The 14343-nt window shown below is 36.9% G+C and overlaps 1 protein-coding gene across 2 annotated transcripts; it reads right to left on the bottom strand.

The window, feature by feature from the left end:
- Window positions 1-3207: 3207 nt before the first annotated feature.
- socs2 (suppressor of cytokine signaling 2) lies at window positions 3208-10065 on the bottom strand. Of its 2 annotated transcripts, none has more exons than XM_007244987.4 (3): window positions 9728-10065; window positions 8390-8668; window positions 3208-6122 (listed from the first exon to the last, which is right to left on the bottom strand). In XM_007244987.4, the coding sequence occupies exons 2-3, from the start codon at window positions 8556-8558 to the stop codon at window positions 5656-5658; spliced, it is 636 nt and encodes a 211-aa protein (XP_007245049.3). In that variant the 5' UTR covers window positions 8559-8668; window positions 9728-10065; the 3' UTR covers window positions 3208-5655. The 2 variants fall into 2 exon arrangements, with proteins under 2 accessions (XP_007245049.3, XP_007245048.3); XM_007244986.4 differs by having other exon boundaries at window positions 9601-10064.
- Between the last annotated feature and the right edge of the window lie 4278 nt (window positions 10066-14343).

Raw genomic sequence — 14343 nt, 5'->3', positions numbered from 1 at the left:
ATAAGACTAAACAACTATGCAGTATTTATAGCATAACCTTTATTAATGAAAAGTTAAGTTTATTTCATAGTAAAAATTAATTCACTTACCAGAATCGTGGAAATTTTAATTGGAACGCTATTAAAATTGAGTCAAAATAAAAAGTACATTTTGATTAAAAAAAAAGAGTAGTAGTAAAATAAGCCACCGTTAACCTAATGAATGCTGTTTTCTAAAATGTTTCTGTTTACAGTTCACAAGGATTTTGTCCAGAACCAAGGGTAATGTGACTGATAAAGTAAAACATTTTTGGTACCACTTTAAAATAAGGCTCCTTTATAAAGGGTTCATAAATATATTATGAAGGGGTTTATTAATGGCTATAAATAAAGTGGTAAATACTTTAAAACATTAATAAGCACTTACAACACAAATAATAAGAAAAACAGTTTAACATATCTAATAAAAAATAAAATGTAAGTTAAGTAATTTAATATGTTATCATAGTTAAATGAATAAAATTATTAACATAAATGTTAATGCTGACTGATGGAAAAGACAAAGTAAAATAAGGATCTAGCTGTTTACTAACCTAATTAATAACATTAGAAACCCCTCAATAAAGAAGCCTTATTTTAAAGTGGTAATTTTGTATATGAAAACATCTGTATCAGTATTTAGAATATAAATATATGACTTTACATTTATAAATGACATTATTTGAACAAGAGTTTTTTTTATACAACTGTATTAAAGTTTGACAAACAAGGGTTTCTGCTGCCTTAAGATACACATGAAGGTAATACCTTAAATGACTGAAAAGCCTAATTATGTTCTACAGGCAAGAGTTTGGGTAACATTTGGCAATACAATTAAGATTTACCCCCAATAATTGCTGCTTGTAGATGTATGTGTGCATATTCTTTGTTCATTTTTAGCATTACTATTGCTGTTGCTGACACAGTTGTTCCAGGATATGAAGTGAATTTGCATGAAATGAGCGTTGGTATGTCAGCAGCTGTCAGAGACAGCATGTAAATTTTATTTGGCTAATCCTGAAGACGTGTGTTCTGTTCACACAATTAAATCTCCCTATTTTTAGTGCATATCTATCCATCAGTGATTAAATTACCTGCACTGCACATTTCTGTTCCATTCTATCTGTCATGCCATCCCTGCTTATAAATGGTTAAATAGTCTTTAATATTTTTTTTCTGAACCATTGGAAAGGTTATTCTGGATTATATTCAAAAATGTTTGATTATCTGTCTCTGCCTTCAGTTTACAGAAGAATTCCTCTAACCTCACTTTTTTTGTTTTTGTGTACTTTGGTTAATTGAAGTTTTCCCAAAGGCACTCTTACCAAGTATTTATATATTTTTCTCACTGTTACCCTAGAAACTGTTAATATGCATCTGCAATTTCTTCTTTTTTTCTTTCTTTTCTGCTTTATGACGATCTCATTTTTTAAACTAAAATGTCCTTCAGTTAATTTTTGTTCTGTACTAGACAGACATTGTTGACATGAATAATACTAAATTAATAGGCATATCTTAAACAAATGTTTTTTTTCGTATGTCTGTGTAAACATCTAGTGTTGTTTTTGACATGATAAATCACATTACAAAGAACTAAAAGTTTAAATCTTTAGTCTAGCCTGTTTTGCATTTTGGGTTTATTATATAAGGGCATCTGGATCATCTGTCCATTTGCGTCGTATCCTGTTTTTCATTTAGTTCCTATTTGAGGCAAAATTTGCTAAATTAAATGTGTCTGTTAAGATTAAACTGAGTGGTTCTCTTAGACTTAAGTGAATTTTCATATCACATCTGATTATCTTTTTTCTCTTTGCAGTGCAGTTACATCCCCTCTGTGCAGTATCACTTTTAACTCTGGACCCAGATTTCTGTAAAGCTGCTTTGTAACTCTGATGTAATAAAACTCTAAACTTTTTTCCTTTATAGTTTTTGCTTTTAGGTTTAGTCTGTCATTTCCCTGTCAATTCAGAGACGATGACTCCGTTTAGACCTGGACACCTTATGATTAGGATTAGTAGTTGTATTGTGTGCTGATAATATTTTAACCATTTACACTGGGTAGTTACAAGTGTCTATGTTAAGTCCGACTGAAATGTAATTGCTGTGTGCGACAGAATATGCTGATTTGCTTGTAGCATGGAAAATATTACTGGTGTTTCATGTGCTGGGTGATTGGTTTAAGTGATTAAATATGTTTATGTTTTAGATCTTGTGTGTGCTTGGCTTGATCCAAGCAGAATCCCAATATTACTCATGACACACAAAGGAAGCAGGTGTAAAAGGGGTATACTAATACTATAATTATGAGAAAAGCTTTACAGGCAGTTTTTTTTTTTTAAGAATTATAAATATAAAATGTCAAATAAAATCAGCAAAGCTCCATGGTAAAGGACATAAAATCATCCAAACATAATGAAGGATAAAGGATTCTCTGAAAACCCAGAGGGAGGGGTGATAGGGATATTAGATGAGGTTTTGGTGAACTGCTCTACGTTACTTGCACTGAATTCATTTGGGCTGCTTTCCCTAAACCCGACACCTGTATGTCTCTTTAACTTTCAGTGCCATCAATCCGGTGTAATGGAGCACTTGTGAGACTAATTACACCCCATTTGCTTTAATGAGGTTTGGATTTCCTCAAGACCACACGACACTGAAGCACCCCTAAAGCTTTTACCTCTAACAACAAGATCAGCACCATTTTCTGAGTGCTGACAATAGTATTTACTTTCTTGTACTAAACCAGTAGATACACTCTACATACACTCTACATCATATTTTAAAAACCCCTGCAGCTCTGATGTGTTTGCACATAGCACAAAACAGATTAAGCACAGGCATAGACTATTTTGTATTAGGAAAAAAAGGAAAGCAACTACTGCAGCAGCACATACCGGTTTCAAGGCACTAAAGCCGTTCTAGATATACACCAGCCACATTAGAAGCAGTTCCCGGCAGGGCTTAGTCAGGGATCTGGGTTCAACGGACATGGATCCATTTACACTGGAGGATGAGTGGGCCACTATTCTAGCCCATCTCAAAACAAAACCATCATTGAAGGTCTCTCTCCCTCCAACACACACACATGCTCACGAACGTTTAGAGAAAATAAATGCCCTATTGTCTTTCTAGGGAATTTAGAAACCTCATATTTAATAGGGCTCAAGATAAAAAAGAGCCTATGAAACTGAAGCTTTTTTCTTTTATTTGTCACTTCATGAAAAAAAGAAAAACATTTACTTGTAATTCAGCACCATTGTATACAACAGTATCATGTTAGTTTTTTCAAGACCGATATGACCGAGAGGCTCAAAGAGCAGACTGATCAGGTGATGCCAATACGTTCTTCCGCTTAGACCACTTCAAAGAAGCCATGTTGAGGAGAAAAGAAAACAAAGCTCTGGGAGTCCCAGCACGACTGGTAGAAGCTGCCATTACTGCTAATCTAAGCTTTTGGGTTTTCAAGCAATGGTTCCTCAGGTCATGGTTTCGAGAAGTGGTAACTGATCAACATAAAAGGGCAAGTTCTACATGCTGCCATGTGTGGAGTCCAACGCAAATCAACACCACTTATCAGTAAAAAGCTGGTGAAACAAGGGAGTGTTGTACTGGAAATCTCCTTGTCTCTCCAGAAACACAACCATACATACTGACAGGAAAAAGCAGCCAAAAACAAAACAAAGTTATAATCAATTATAATTTAAGATCCGGATCAGTAGCCAATTTTCAGACTCATAAAACAAAAAGGTGTTCACAAAGGGTTCTTGTGCAATGCCATAAAAAAAACTTTTGGTTCGCACATTTTAAAAAGATGTGTCAAAGAGAAAATAAACTTTTAAAGATTTTAGGACCCTTCACATAATGTCAAATTTATTAACTATTATATGGAAGTCTGTAAAATTTAAATGTTTGTTATAAAAGGTTCTCAACACTCATCTCTTTCACAAAACCGTTTTATTAAAAATTAAAAGGTTTGTTTTATCTAAGCAAAAGTGCTTTTCCTATGGCATGGCATAAGTAACCTTTTTGGCAGCCTTTATCTTTAACAGCACCCTAAAAATGTGGGCAGAAGTAAAGAACAAATATTTGATATTAGTGCCTCACAGGCAAAGACATCTGTATTGTGTAGTGAGAGTACTATAATTTATGCATTCAACAAGCAATATATTAGGATCACCTGTACACCATCTAACTAAGCAGTCATATGGCCGCAGTGCACAAATTTAAACAGGTCTGGGCCAGCAGCTTCAGATAATATTTACATAAATAATCGGAATGAGGAATAAATGTTGTGTCGTCAAAGCAATTGGCCTCTAGAGTTTACCTACTACAATGTAATAAAAAAACACAGTTCTGTGAATAGAAAATCCTTATTATAGAAAGAGTTCAACATCCAAGAATGAACAACAGGTTCAACCTTGAGGACGTTAAGGTACAGCAGCAGAAGACCATGTCAGGTTTCAATTTTGACAGCTAGGAACAGAAAGATGAGGCTGCAGTGGGATCAGGCTCACCAAAACTGGACAGCTGTAAACTGGAAAAATATCTAAATTTCTGCATCAACCCAGATTGTAGGGTTCTTTAACTTAATTTAAATTTAAATTTTCAGCACAATAATGTTTCAAATCACAAAGCAAGTCATCTTAAGCTGGATTAATGCACCTTATAGTCAACATGGACCACAATCTTAAGGGAATGTTGGTGAAATCCTACCCGTGAAAAAAAACACTGTTTTGACCCAGTATATTCACGGTCTTCCAAACGAAAGTGCTTGTTGAGTGTAGCATATAGTATTGTACTCACTATAGGAATCCTTTTTAGGTCCTGACAGTAGTCAGTACTTGTGATACCCTTATGATAGTAATACTTCACAAATGGAATCCCATCCGTCTGGCACCCACTATCAGGCCTTATTCTAACTTCATGACCTCTAACCTCACTTACATGATGGCATTCCCATGCAATCCCCTAAGGGAACACTTCAGTATGACAGTATAGATCTCTGCCTGCCAAAGCAAAAAAAAAAACTCCAGAAAAACGTCCTTTTAAAGGAAGCAAAAATATGGTGGTTTGGTTTTATTCCCAATAGGAGAGGGTGTTGTAAACTAAATTAAGTCATCGATTAATTGTAGAGCCACTTAATATTGCTTGTAGTTCATTCCACAAAAATCCTTTACATTACAATGCCTCAGCGAGACAATAATAGCCTCTTCAATGATTACAGTAAAAAAGAACATAATAAATGGTGAACAAATCAGCACATCATCAAATGCAGAAGTGAACACAGTGTTGGACACCCATGTTTCAAACACGGGAGACAAAGTTTCTCTAATGCTGGCCGCATCAAAAGAAGTGCAAGACTACACACCTCAAGGCATTTGATATGCTTTAAAAGGGGCTTCCCACAGCAGTCTGTGTAGACCAGTGTTTCCTACACATGAATTACAACCTCAGTGGACAAAGTCTGTAAAACTGATAGAGGTTGCCAAGGTTTTCAGTCTTTTTTTTTTACCCTTTTTGTAAATCTCATGGCTCTCTTATACTGGTTTTTAGATTCCTGGGATGGAGTTTTGGAATCCTAGTGCCATTTAGGCCTCCAGGGCCATTTGCAAGTATAGTCAATACAGTTTTTTGGATCCTATACATTGTATGCGTAGTCTGTCAGGTAGTCCTTCAGTCTGTTGGGCAGTGGGAGCTCCTGTACATGTCGCGTAGTTTTATTTATAGCAATGCGGCACAAATGCTGAAGTGAGGGTATGGCCGTGTACACTGGAGTTGTTAGAAGAAGCTGCACCGTACCATTGGGTGGGGCCAGTGGAGCGGACCCACTCTTACAAGATGTCCGGGATAGCTGGACGTAATGCTCCACCAGGTGGACCACGCTGTCAAACTGCTTGAGTTTGGGTTTGACCAGCACCACAGAGTCCAGCTTGAATTTGCCTTCTTTGTACTCGATTCGCAGGTTGGTGGGTCCAGCAGATGTCATGGCAGAGATGGTGAAGAGGTAGTCTCTTTGGGAGCTATCCCGGACCAGGAATGTCCCCTCTGATGCATCCTGAAGGATCTCTTTGGCTTCATTGGCTGTCAGGCGGCCCCAGTACCAGCCTGCCTCAGAGGAAGTAAAAACAAAAAAGGTCCACATGGTCAAACACCAGCTTCCAGGAATTCTTAGCATCAGACATTTGTACACACATTTTATTTTATTTATGTATTTAACTTGTATTTGACCAGGAAGTCTCTATAGATAAAAATCTCTTTTTTTAGGGAGACATAGATTATAGTTATCCATGTTACAGTAGTGTATTCACTTCACATTCCCATAGCCACTAGATTGAAAAGTCAAAAGATTTTTTTAAAGCATTTAATTCCCTTTAAAGCAATATATCCCCACATTTAACAATGTTAAGTAGATTTGCTGCCCTGTTTGGAGACTTGCCAGACACATCATATACTTTTCTGTAGACCTTAAAGTAGGCGGCTGCTACAAGGAGATGAATCTTCTATTGAGGAATCTTCAATTTGAACCATCAGCTGACATTAAGCAAACACTATGTCTATGTCTAAATATGTTATTCTAATGTGCTTAGAATTTATTGTGTTTGTAACCAAGACTTCTCATATAAATTATTAAACCTTTAGTAGCTACTATAAAACTAATACATAGTAACAGTAATATAGTGCTAAGTATTAAGTGTGAAATGACAATGTTGTGGCCAATTATTTTAAAAATGGATTTAACTCAGTTCCAATACTGGAACTGTAAGCTGAATGGTGAGCAAAGTGAGCAAACAAAAACTACATTTACAATATAATGAGTCGAAATATGGTATTTTTGTGAAGTTGCCCAGCTTTTCTGTGCTCCTGTGCTTTTCTGGATACAAAAAAACAGCTTAAAAATCAATAAAATCTAAATTTATAAAAATCTAAAATCAAGATTCTTTAAAACAATTAGTTGCAGATATCAGTATGACTCCAATATCATCATTGTTCTAAATATTTTTATTTCTCTGTATTTCTCTGCATTGTACAATTAACCGGAATTCAAAATGATTAAGTTATATAATTGTTGAATTCCATTATTCGATTCAGAAATATTGTATTGTAGTTACTTTGTGGAGAGGAACAAAATTTGCTTCATGAGACGCTGTCTCTAAAGACGTGCTGCTAAATGGTTTTCCTCACTGATGTTAATGAGCACTGCTCAGAATCGTGCTGCTGAGAGCTGCACGCCCTGTTTCTTAGAACACAGCCAGATAAAAAAAAACTCTGCATTCTCCCTGCAGTCGCTCATACTAACCTATCAGACTCACTTTACACTATATTACCCCACTGTAACTAACCCAACCAAACGTTTAAAAATAAAAACTCTTTCAAAATTAATTCAGCATAAGCTCTAGGACACACCTAGAAACAAGCACACAAAGCCACTGCGGACAAGCAATCTATAGAAAAGAGAAGTGTCTGCAAAAATCACTTAATTGAAAAACAACTAATTGTTGTTTGGATCATGGTTAATGCAGCAAATAAAATGAAACGCAGACAGGTTTAAGCTGTTATTCCAAGATTCAGACTTCAGCACAACTGGGTAAACAATATGATGCAACAACCAACAATCTACACTGATATTCATCTCAGATTTAAACTTCATCGTCTACTTTGCTTACAGTAAATTATAAATCCTATTACTCTTAAAGTAAACAATGTACTGTATTGTTTTGCTATCACTGATGTAAAATATTTTAAATACTTATGTATTTTTATATATAACTCCAGCAAATGGTAGGTTAGAAGCAGGTCAGTTCTTAGCTTTACTCTAATCAGATGGAGCTTGTTTTCTAAAACCAGCAGACAGCAGGGTAACACTGTGTAACACAGACTGACTAAGTAAAGAAACAAAAAGGAGAATAACAAAGGTAATAACAATAATATTATTATTAATAATAATAATAATAATAATAATAATAGTTAATTAGTAATAGATAACAGCAAGAGAAAAGGATTGTTATGTTATGGTAAAAAGAATGTTTTAAAAGCCAAGTAAAAAAATCATAACATAGTAGTAATAGCAATGACAAACTAAACAATATTGAATGTGTTTACAATCTAACGGGACAGGATTTATTTAACTCAAATAAATTATTGATTAATTCCTGGTATTTATAAGACTTGAATAAAACTAGTTAAATTTCCACATTATTTTCTAGACTGACTTTTCAAATAATAATAATAATAATAATAATAATAATAATAATAATAATAATAATAATAATAATAAGGAAATGGAAATAAACATTTTAATGTAAACAATAAAAACAGCAGCATTAGTAGTATTAATAGTAGTAGTAGTACTGGTGGTAGTGAGTGTACTGTACCGGTGTTTTTCAGGTCTCTCATGGCTGCAGCGACGCCGTCCTGCTCGCCCAGCTCGGGCTCGGGCTCGGGCTCGGCTCTCCTCCTCTCCCGCTCCTCTCTCCTGCTCTCCGGCTCCTCTCTCCTCTCCTCCGGGATGCTCTCCGTGTTCTCGGAGGAGTGGCAGGTCATTGGAAAAACCCCAAACACATCCAGCAGAACCGTGTCCTTCAGAGACCAGCCGGGCTGCCCTCAGTCCTCTCAGACTGGCACTGGAGGGGGCTGTGAATGAGCGCCCTGACCTGAACACACACACACACACACACACTCCTGAATAAAGTTGTAAGTTAGAGGAGCGAGGAAATAAAACAGGCGGTGTGTGGAGCTGCTCTCAGCCCATTCAGACAGACAGGAGCTGTTCACGGCCGGTGTGTGAAAAAGGAGGAGGAGGAGGAGGAGGGCGGCGTGTTATGAAGAACAACGGGGGCAGGAGCCGCTGTACACAGACAGCCCGCAGTCTACAACAGACCACCACAGCCTGTAACAAAGACAACACACCGAATATACACACATCACCCAGAGCCCGGAGTACACACACCTATACCTGTACTAACCCACAGACACAGGACAGAGAGAAACAGCCGCCTTACCGCTTTATTTATTTATTTTATTTATATACTAGGGGAGGTAACTACAGCAGGAGCCGACAGTCAGTGTGTTCTACCACTGTAAACAAAGATTTCACTGCCTGCGAAACAACACAGCATATACAGGGCCTATATATACATACACCTGTGTCTCTACGACATTATATGTGTGATATCTATCTATCTATCTATCTATCGATCTATCTATCTATCTATCTATCTATCTATCTATAATGTGTATTTGTTATTTTGCAAATGACATAACACAGCATGCAGTGAAATACGTAGGCTTAGACAATTACTCTACAGCAGGTTAGCCCATATAACCTACATCACTAAATACACATGCAAATATATAGAAACAGGAAGGTCTCGTGAAAGACAACCAACAGAAGCGCTCACTTACACAACAGAGCATATATGCCCTATATATAGCTGGATCTCTATCTATCTATCTATCTATCTATCTATCTATCTATCTATCTATCTATCTATAACAACATAAACATGTGTAGTATAGTATATATACATATGTTATATAGCTCACGCTCACTACAGAAGCACACAGCACGCGCTCACTCACTTACCCCCTTATCTCTTCAGAAAGACACAAACAGCTCCGGCCACTCCGCTCGCTTTCGCTTTTACGCTAAATCTGTCCATGTTAGAGACACTTCGGCACCTCCAGCTCCCTCAGCGCCTCGGGCTCCTCACCTTTCCGTGTCAAGTGCCCATAGTGACACACGGGGGCAAAGCGTGGGGGACCCGGTGATAGCCTCTCGCCCTCCTGGCCCCTCTGGTTCACGGGTTTAGCCCGGTTAGCTCGCTGCTGCCACGCCGAGAGTAAACAACGAGCCAACAGCAGCCCGTGGTTCTGCCTATTCCTCAGACCCTACATGCAGTGTGTGTGTGCGTAGCTGGAGGTGTGTGTGTGTGAGGGCGAAGCCTGGCATGTGGCCACATTACAACCCTCGATCTGCTCGATCACCCAGCCGGCGAGCAGCGACCAAACACCCGGCAGAGCCCCGGCTCAACCGGTCAAACCCTCACCCCCGGCCTCCCCCCCCCCCTCAGTTAGTTTGTGTGTGTGTGTCTAATCTCCGTTTAACCCAAACCGAGCCGAGCACAAAAGATCAGTTTCTCAGAACTTTCCAGGAACAGCCAGTCACGTGGGCGCGGGCGCGAGCGCCTTCTTAAGGTGGAGCCCTGCAGTTGGGCTGTGTTTGACTCGCAGGTTCACCGGGTCTGGGTTCACGTCTGGTCAGTAGGGACAGTAAGTTCATTAAGTGTGTAAAACTAAACCAGCAGACTTCAAACACCAAACATTTACAGGCCCGCTGAGTCTGTTTACACTGAGGGGGATTTATTCACATTAGGGTTTTTGGGTCAACAATTCATTTCAATACATACAACTGACGTGGAGGAGCTTCACTACTACATCCAGCATATTTCTCTTTAGAAACAAATGAAACATTTTTGGGGTCTAAAATAAAATGCTAGAGCAGACCTGTAGTACATGCACTGTCACTGCTTTAACAGTGACTGAGCAGATAGTACAACAACAAAAAGAGGAAGCTAGAAAACTACCAGAAACTGACAAAAAAGAGAAGTTCCCTACAAAACAGTTGAGGGTTAAGTACACAAATCACATACTTGAGTTAAAGTAGAGATTCCCAAGGTAAAATATACTTACACAGACCCCACTTAGGTACCAAACATGTCCACGCATAATTTTTTCAAACTTATGTTCACATATTATATAAATTTATGTAGGCATAGTCATAGACGTTGAAGCATATATGCTTGCACCGAGCAGCTACTCTATGTCCTACAGGCCAAAACCTGTTCAAACCAAACTGCATGCTCTACCCTGATTGGTAAACTTGCTTGGCACTTCTATTATTTCAATTTGTTATTTTTTATTTTTACATTTTCAACACATTAACCAAAACAACCCTTACTACTACAGAGTTTGCATAATGTTGTGTAAAATGTAACATATTTAGTGTAGAAATGTTAAAGGGAAAAGTAATCCAAAATAGAAATACTTAAAGTAAAGATACAGTACAATACAAGCACAGGAATTAATTACATTTACTGTGTTATTGTCCACCACTGCTAAAGAAATCATATTCACACAATTTTTCCCTAGAAAAGTAAAATACAGTCCACTAGCCAAAACATGTCGGTGTTGAAGTTTGCTTCTTCAAATTTGTGCTGGAGATACAAAGCTAATGTAGCTAATAAGTAACCGAGTTTTAGTAAGACTCCAATGTAAAACCTCAGACACTAATCCTGTCATGCACCTGTAGTAATATTACATTTAGCAAGAAGGCAGTGGCCTTCTTATACAAAGCAGTATTGTCATGAAAGGTATGATAATATTAGACCAGCCACAAAAATGTAAACTAAACTAAAATGTAATAAATGTGAGTTTCAACTAGTTAACTTTCTTTATAAACATACAGCATATAAGTAAACAGCATATGAGTGTTTTTGCCACTCCCTGCTTAAATCTCTTGGAAAACATGAATGGCATATTAAAGCTAATACGTTGTTGCAAGTAATACTAGGCTTGTTGAAGTGTTTAGCACAGATTTTGATATGTTACTCAATAACAAAGTCTTTAATCATTGAAACTGTTGTCTATTTAGGGTGAAATTCATATGCAAGTTCTTTTTTGGCATATTTCTGCTGTGTAGTATTTTTTTCCCATTTCTTTCTTTTATCTGTAGGCCCCCAGACCACCACTGAAGCACCGCTTTAACCCTCCCAGTGTTCAAACTTAGAATTACACTTTGCTCCATGGAAAGCCAACAGAGAAGAAAACAGCTCAGTCTTTACAGTCTAATGGCACAAACCAGAAACGGCTCATCTCACTTACGTAAAAGCTCATACTACATAGCAATGTTTATCTGCACTATTTATTTGGTCGTGTGGCAGTATTTGTCAGTTTTACTGGTGATGTAGTCAGTAGTTATGTGATCAGACAGGCACCACCTTAAAAGTGTAAATTATTGCTTGGGTGCATCAAAACAATCTCACAGGCTTTATGAGCTATCATCCGGGCTCAATTAGAGAAGTCTGTACTGAAGTGCTGTTATCATAAAACATCTGAAAAAGCCTATGATTCATCTGCTGGATTAGCTTTAGTGTACTGTGGTTTCATCCTTGTCCATCACACAGCTGTAAAACTGTCTACAGTGAACTAACAGCTTTAAGGGAAAGGCTGCGGTCAGTTTCAGTCAGCATTTCTTTAACATTTAAGAATCATCCAATAATACCGTCACATCTTCAGCACTGCAGCAATGTTCAATTTTAACAATTTTAATATAACAAGAACCGTGAAAAACAGGTTGAACAAACCTGCACAGGGCTGACAGCAGGCCTGGCTGTAGTAAAGGAGGAAGTATCCCTGATCATCTGCCAAACCAAACATTAAATGATCTGGAAGTAAAGAAAACTGTCAGTTCCTCTTTGGAAACCACTCAGCTTCAAAATAAGCTGTTTTTCAACAAAAGTATTCAAACTACTCAAACAATCGCTTACCACCGCACAGGAAGAAGCACACAGCTAACACCTTCACGTCACACAGTGCAAGTGTGTGCTGTTCTAGGATATACATGTCACAGGATTGAGTTTAATCAGTTGTGTCATTTTAATATTCTATTTTGGTAAAGATAATTGCATCTGCATTTCTTCCCTTGACTTCCCCATGAACTGATGATCTGTTATCTTTCTCAAAGTACTTATTTGTTAAAGCCTCTACACTCATTAAGGTGAGTTATGTTTGTGAGCTGTGCCACAGCCACATCTCCTGACCACAAAAGGCTCTGCAGACTAGATGACTGCCACGTCAAATGATCTCACAGACACAGATTATTCTTTTTTTTTTTATGAAAATGTACACGTACACTCTTTCTGTGATTTTTTGTGTGTCAAAATAGCTGTGTTTACATGAACATTTCCTATCTAACTTATTAAATTAATATTTAACAGTAATAAAACATTAAATATGTCATGTGAAACTGTAATGATAAATTTGTTGATTTTTTCCAAGTTGATTTCAAAAATAAACAAGAAATATGCACTAAAACGTGCAGAGAAGTCCTACTTCCTGTGGATAATAATAACTTTACCCTAGGAAAATGAACTAAATGTGACATTAGGCCAGGGGTTCCCAAAAGAGACTGTGCAGGTAAGAATTGTACAGTTTTTTTAATATTGAATAAAATGTTTAGTAAAAAATTATGTTACCCCTTTAACACATTAACATTTTCGTATAATGGATGGATCCTATGTTTTTAATGTTGGATGTGTATTTTTTCACTTTTAATTAAAATCTCAAAACATAAACCATTAAAGCAAAATTTTTATGACTATTTACATTGTAGATTCTCACTGAAGGTATCACAGCTATGAATAAACACATGGAGTTATGTACTTAAAAAAAATTACCTGGCCTCCACAGTCACCGGACCAGAACATAATCGGGATGGTTTGGGGTGAGCTGGACCACAGAGTGAAGGCAAAGGGGCCAACAAGTGCTGAACTCCTCCAAGACTGTTGGAAAACCATTACAGGTGACGCTTATTGCTCATTGAGAGAATGCCAAGAGTGGCTATTTTGAAGAAACTAGAATATAAAACATGTTTTCAGTTATTTCGTCTTTTTTGTTAACTCCATGTGTTTCTTCATAGTTTTGATGCCTTCAGTGAGAATCTACAACGTAAATAGTCGTGAAAATAAAGGAAACGCATTAAAAATAGATTTGTTTTATTTTTATTGCTTGATAATTTGTGAATATACATAAAGCTATATATTAATACGTGTGGAATAAAAAAAACAATGCAATGAACAGACAAGATGCAAATATTATGTTTGAATTATATTTATTTGTTATTAAATGTATTTATTTACTGAATCCTGTTTTTGAGAATATTGCAGACAGAAACAGCATTTTTTCTTTCATTAGCACGGGTCTTAAAGGTCTTAAAGGTTTACATTTGTGATTAATAGTCTGAACTTTAGCAGAGGTAATCCTGGTTTTGTGTAAATGAAACATTTCTAGCAGGGCTTGAAGCTTTATAGTATCAGTAATAAAAGAAAAGCCTGTATTAACCTAAAGAAATAACACCAATGTTAACAATAATTAATGTTATGGTTTTGTTTGTAAAAAGCTTTGAACTCCGGTTCATTCTAAACGTTTGTTAACCAGCTAACGAGATACATAAACACAAAAAAAACACAATGAACACTGAATGTACATTGTGATGATACGTTAGTTATTATTTTATATTATAGGAAGTGTATTAAGATGGGTTTCTCTC

This window comes from Astyanax mexicanus, chromosome 2 (assembly GCF_023375975.1).
Source record: "Astyanax mexicanus isolate ESR-SI-001 chromosome 2, AstMex3_surface, whole genome shotgun sequence".
NCBI classification, from domain to species: Eukaryota; Metazoa; Chordata; class Actinopteri; order Characiformes; family Acestrorhamphidae; genus Astyanax; species Astyanax mexicanus.
Note: the sequence above shows the minus strand (reverse complement) of the source record. Positions and strands in the feature narration are given on the sequence as shown.

Bases quoted from the DNA above. Each gene is read 5' to 3' on its own strand.
- socs2 (XM_007244987.4), bottom strand. From the start codon at position 8,558: ATGACCTGCCACTCCTCCGAGAACACGGAGAGCATCCCGGAGGAGAGG. The intron at 6,123-8,389 runs GTACAGTACACT...CCTCTGAGGCAG, and splicing joins GAGAGACCTGAAAAACACCG to GCTGGTACTGGGGCCGCCTG.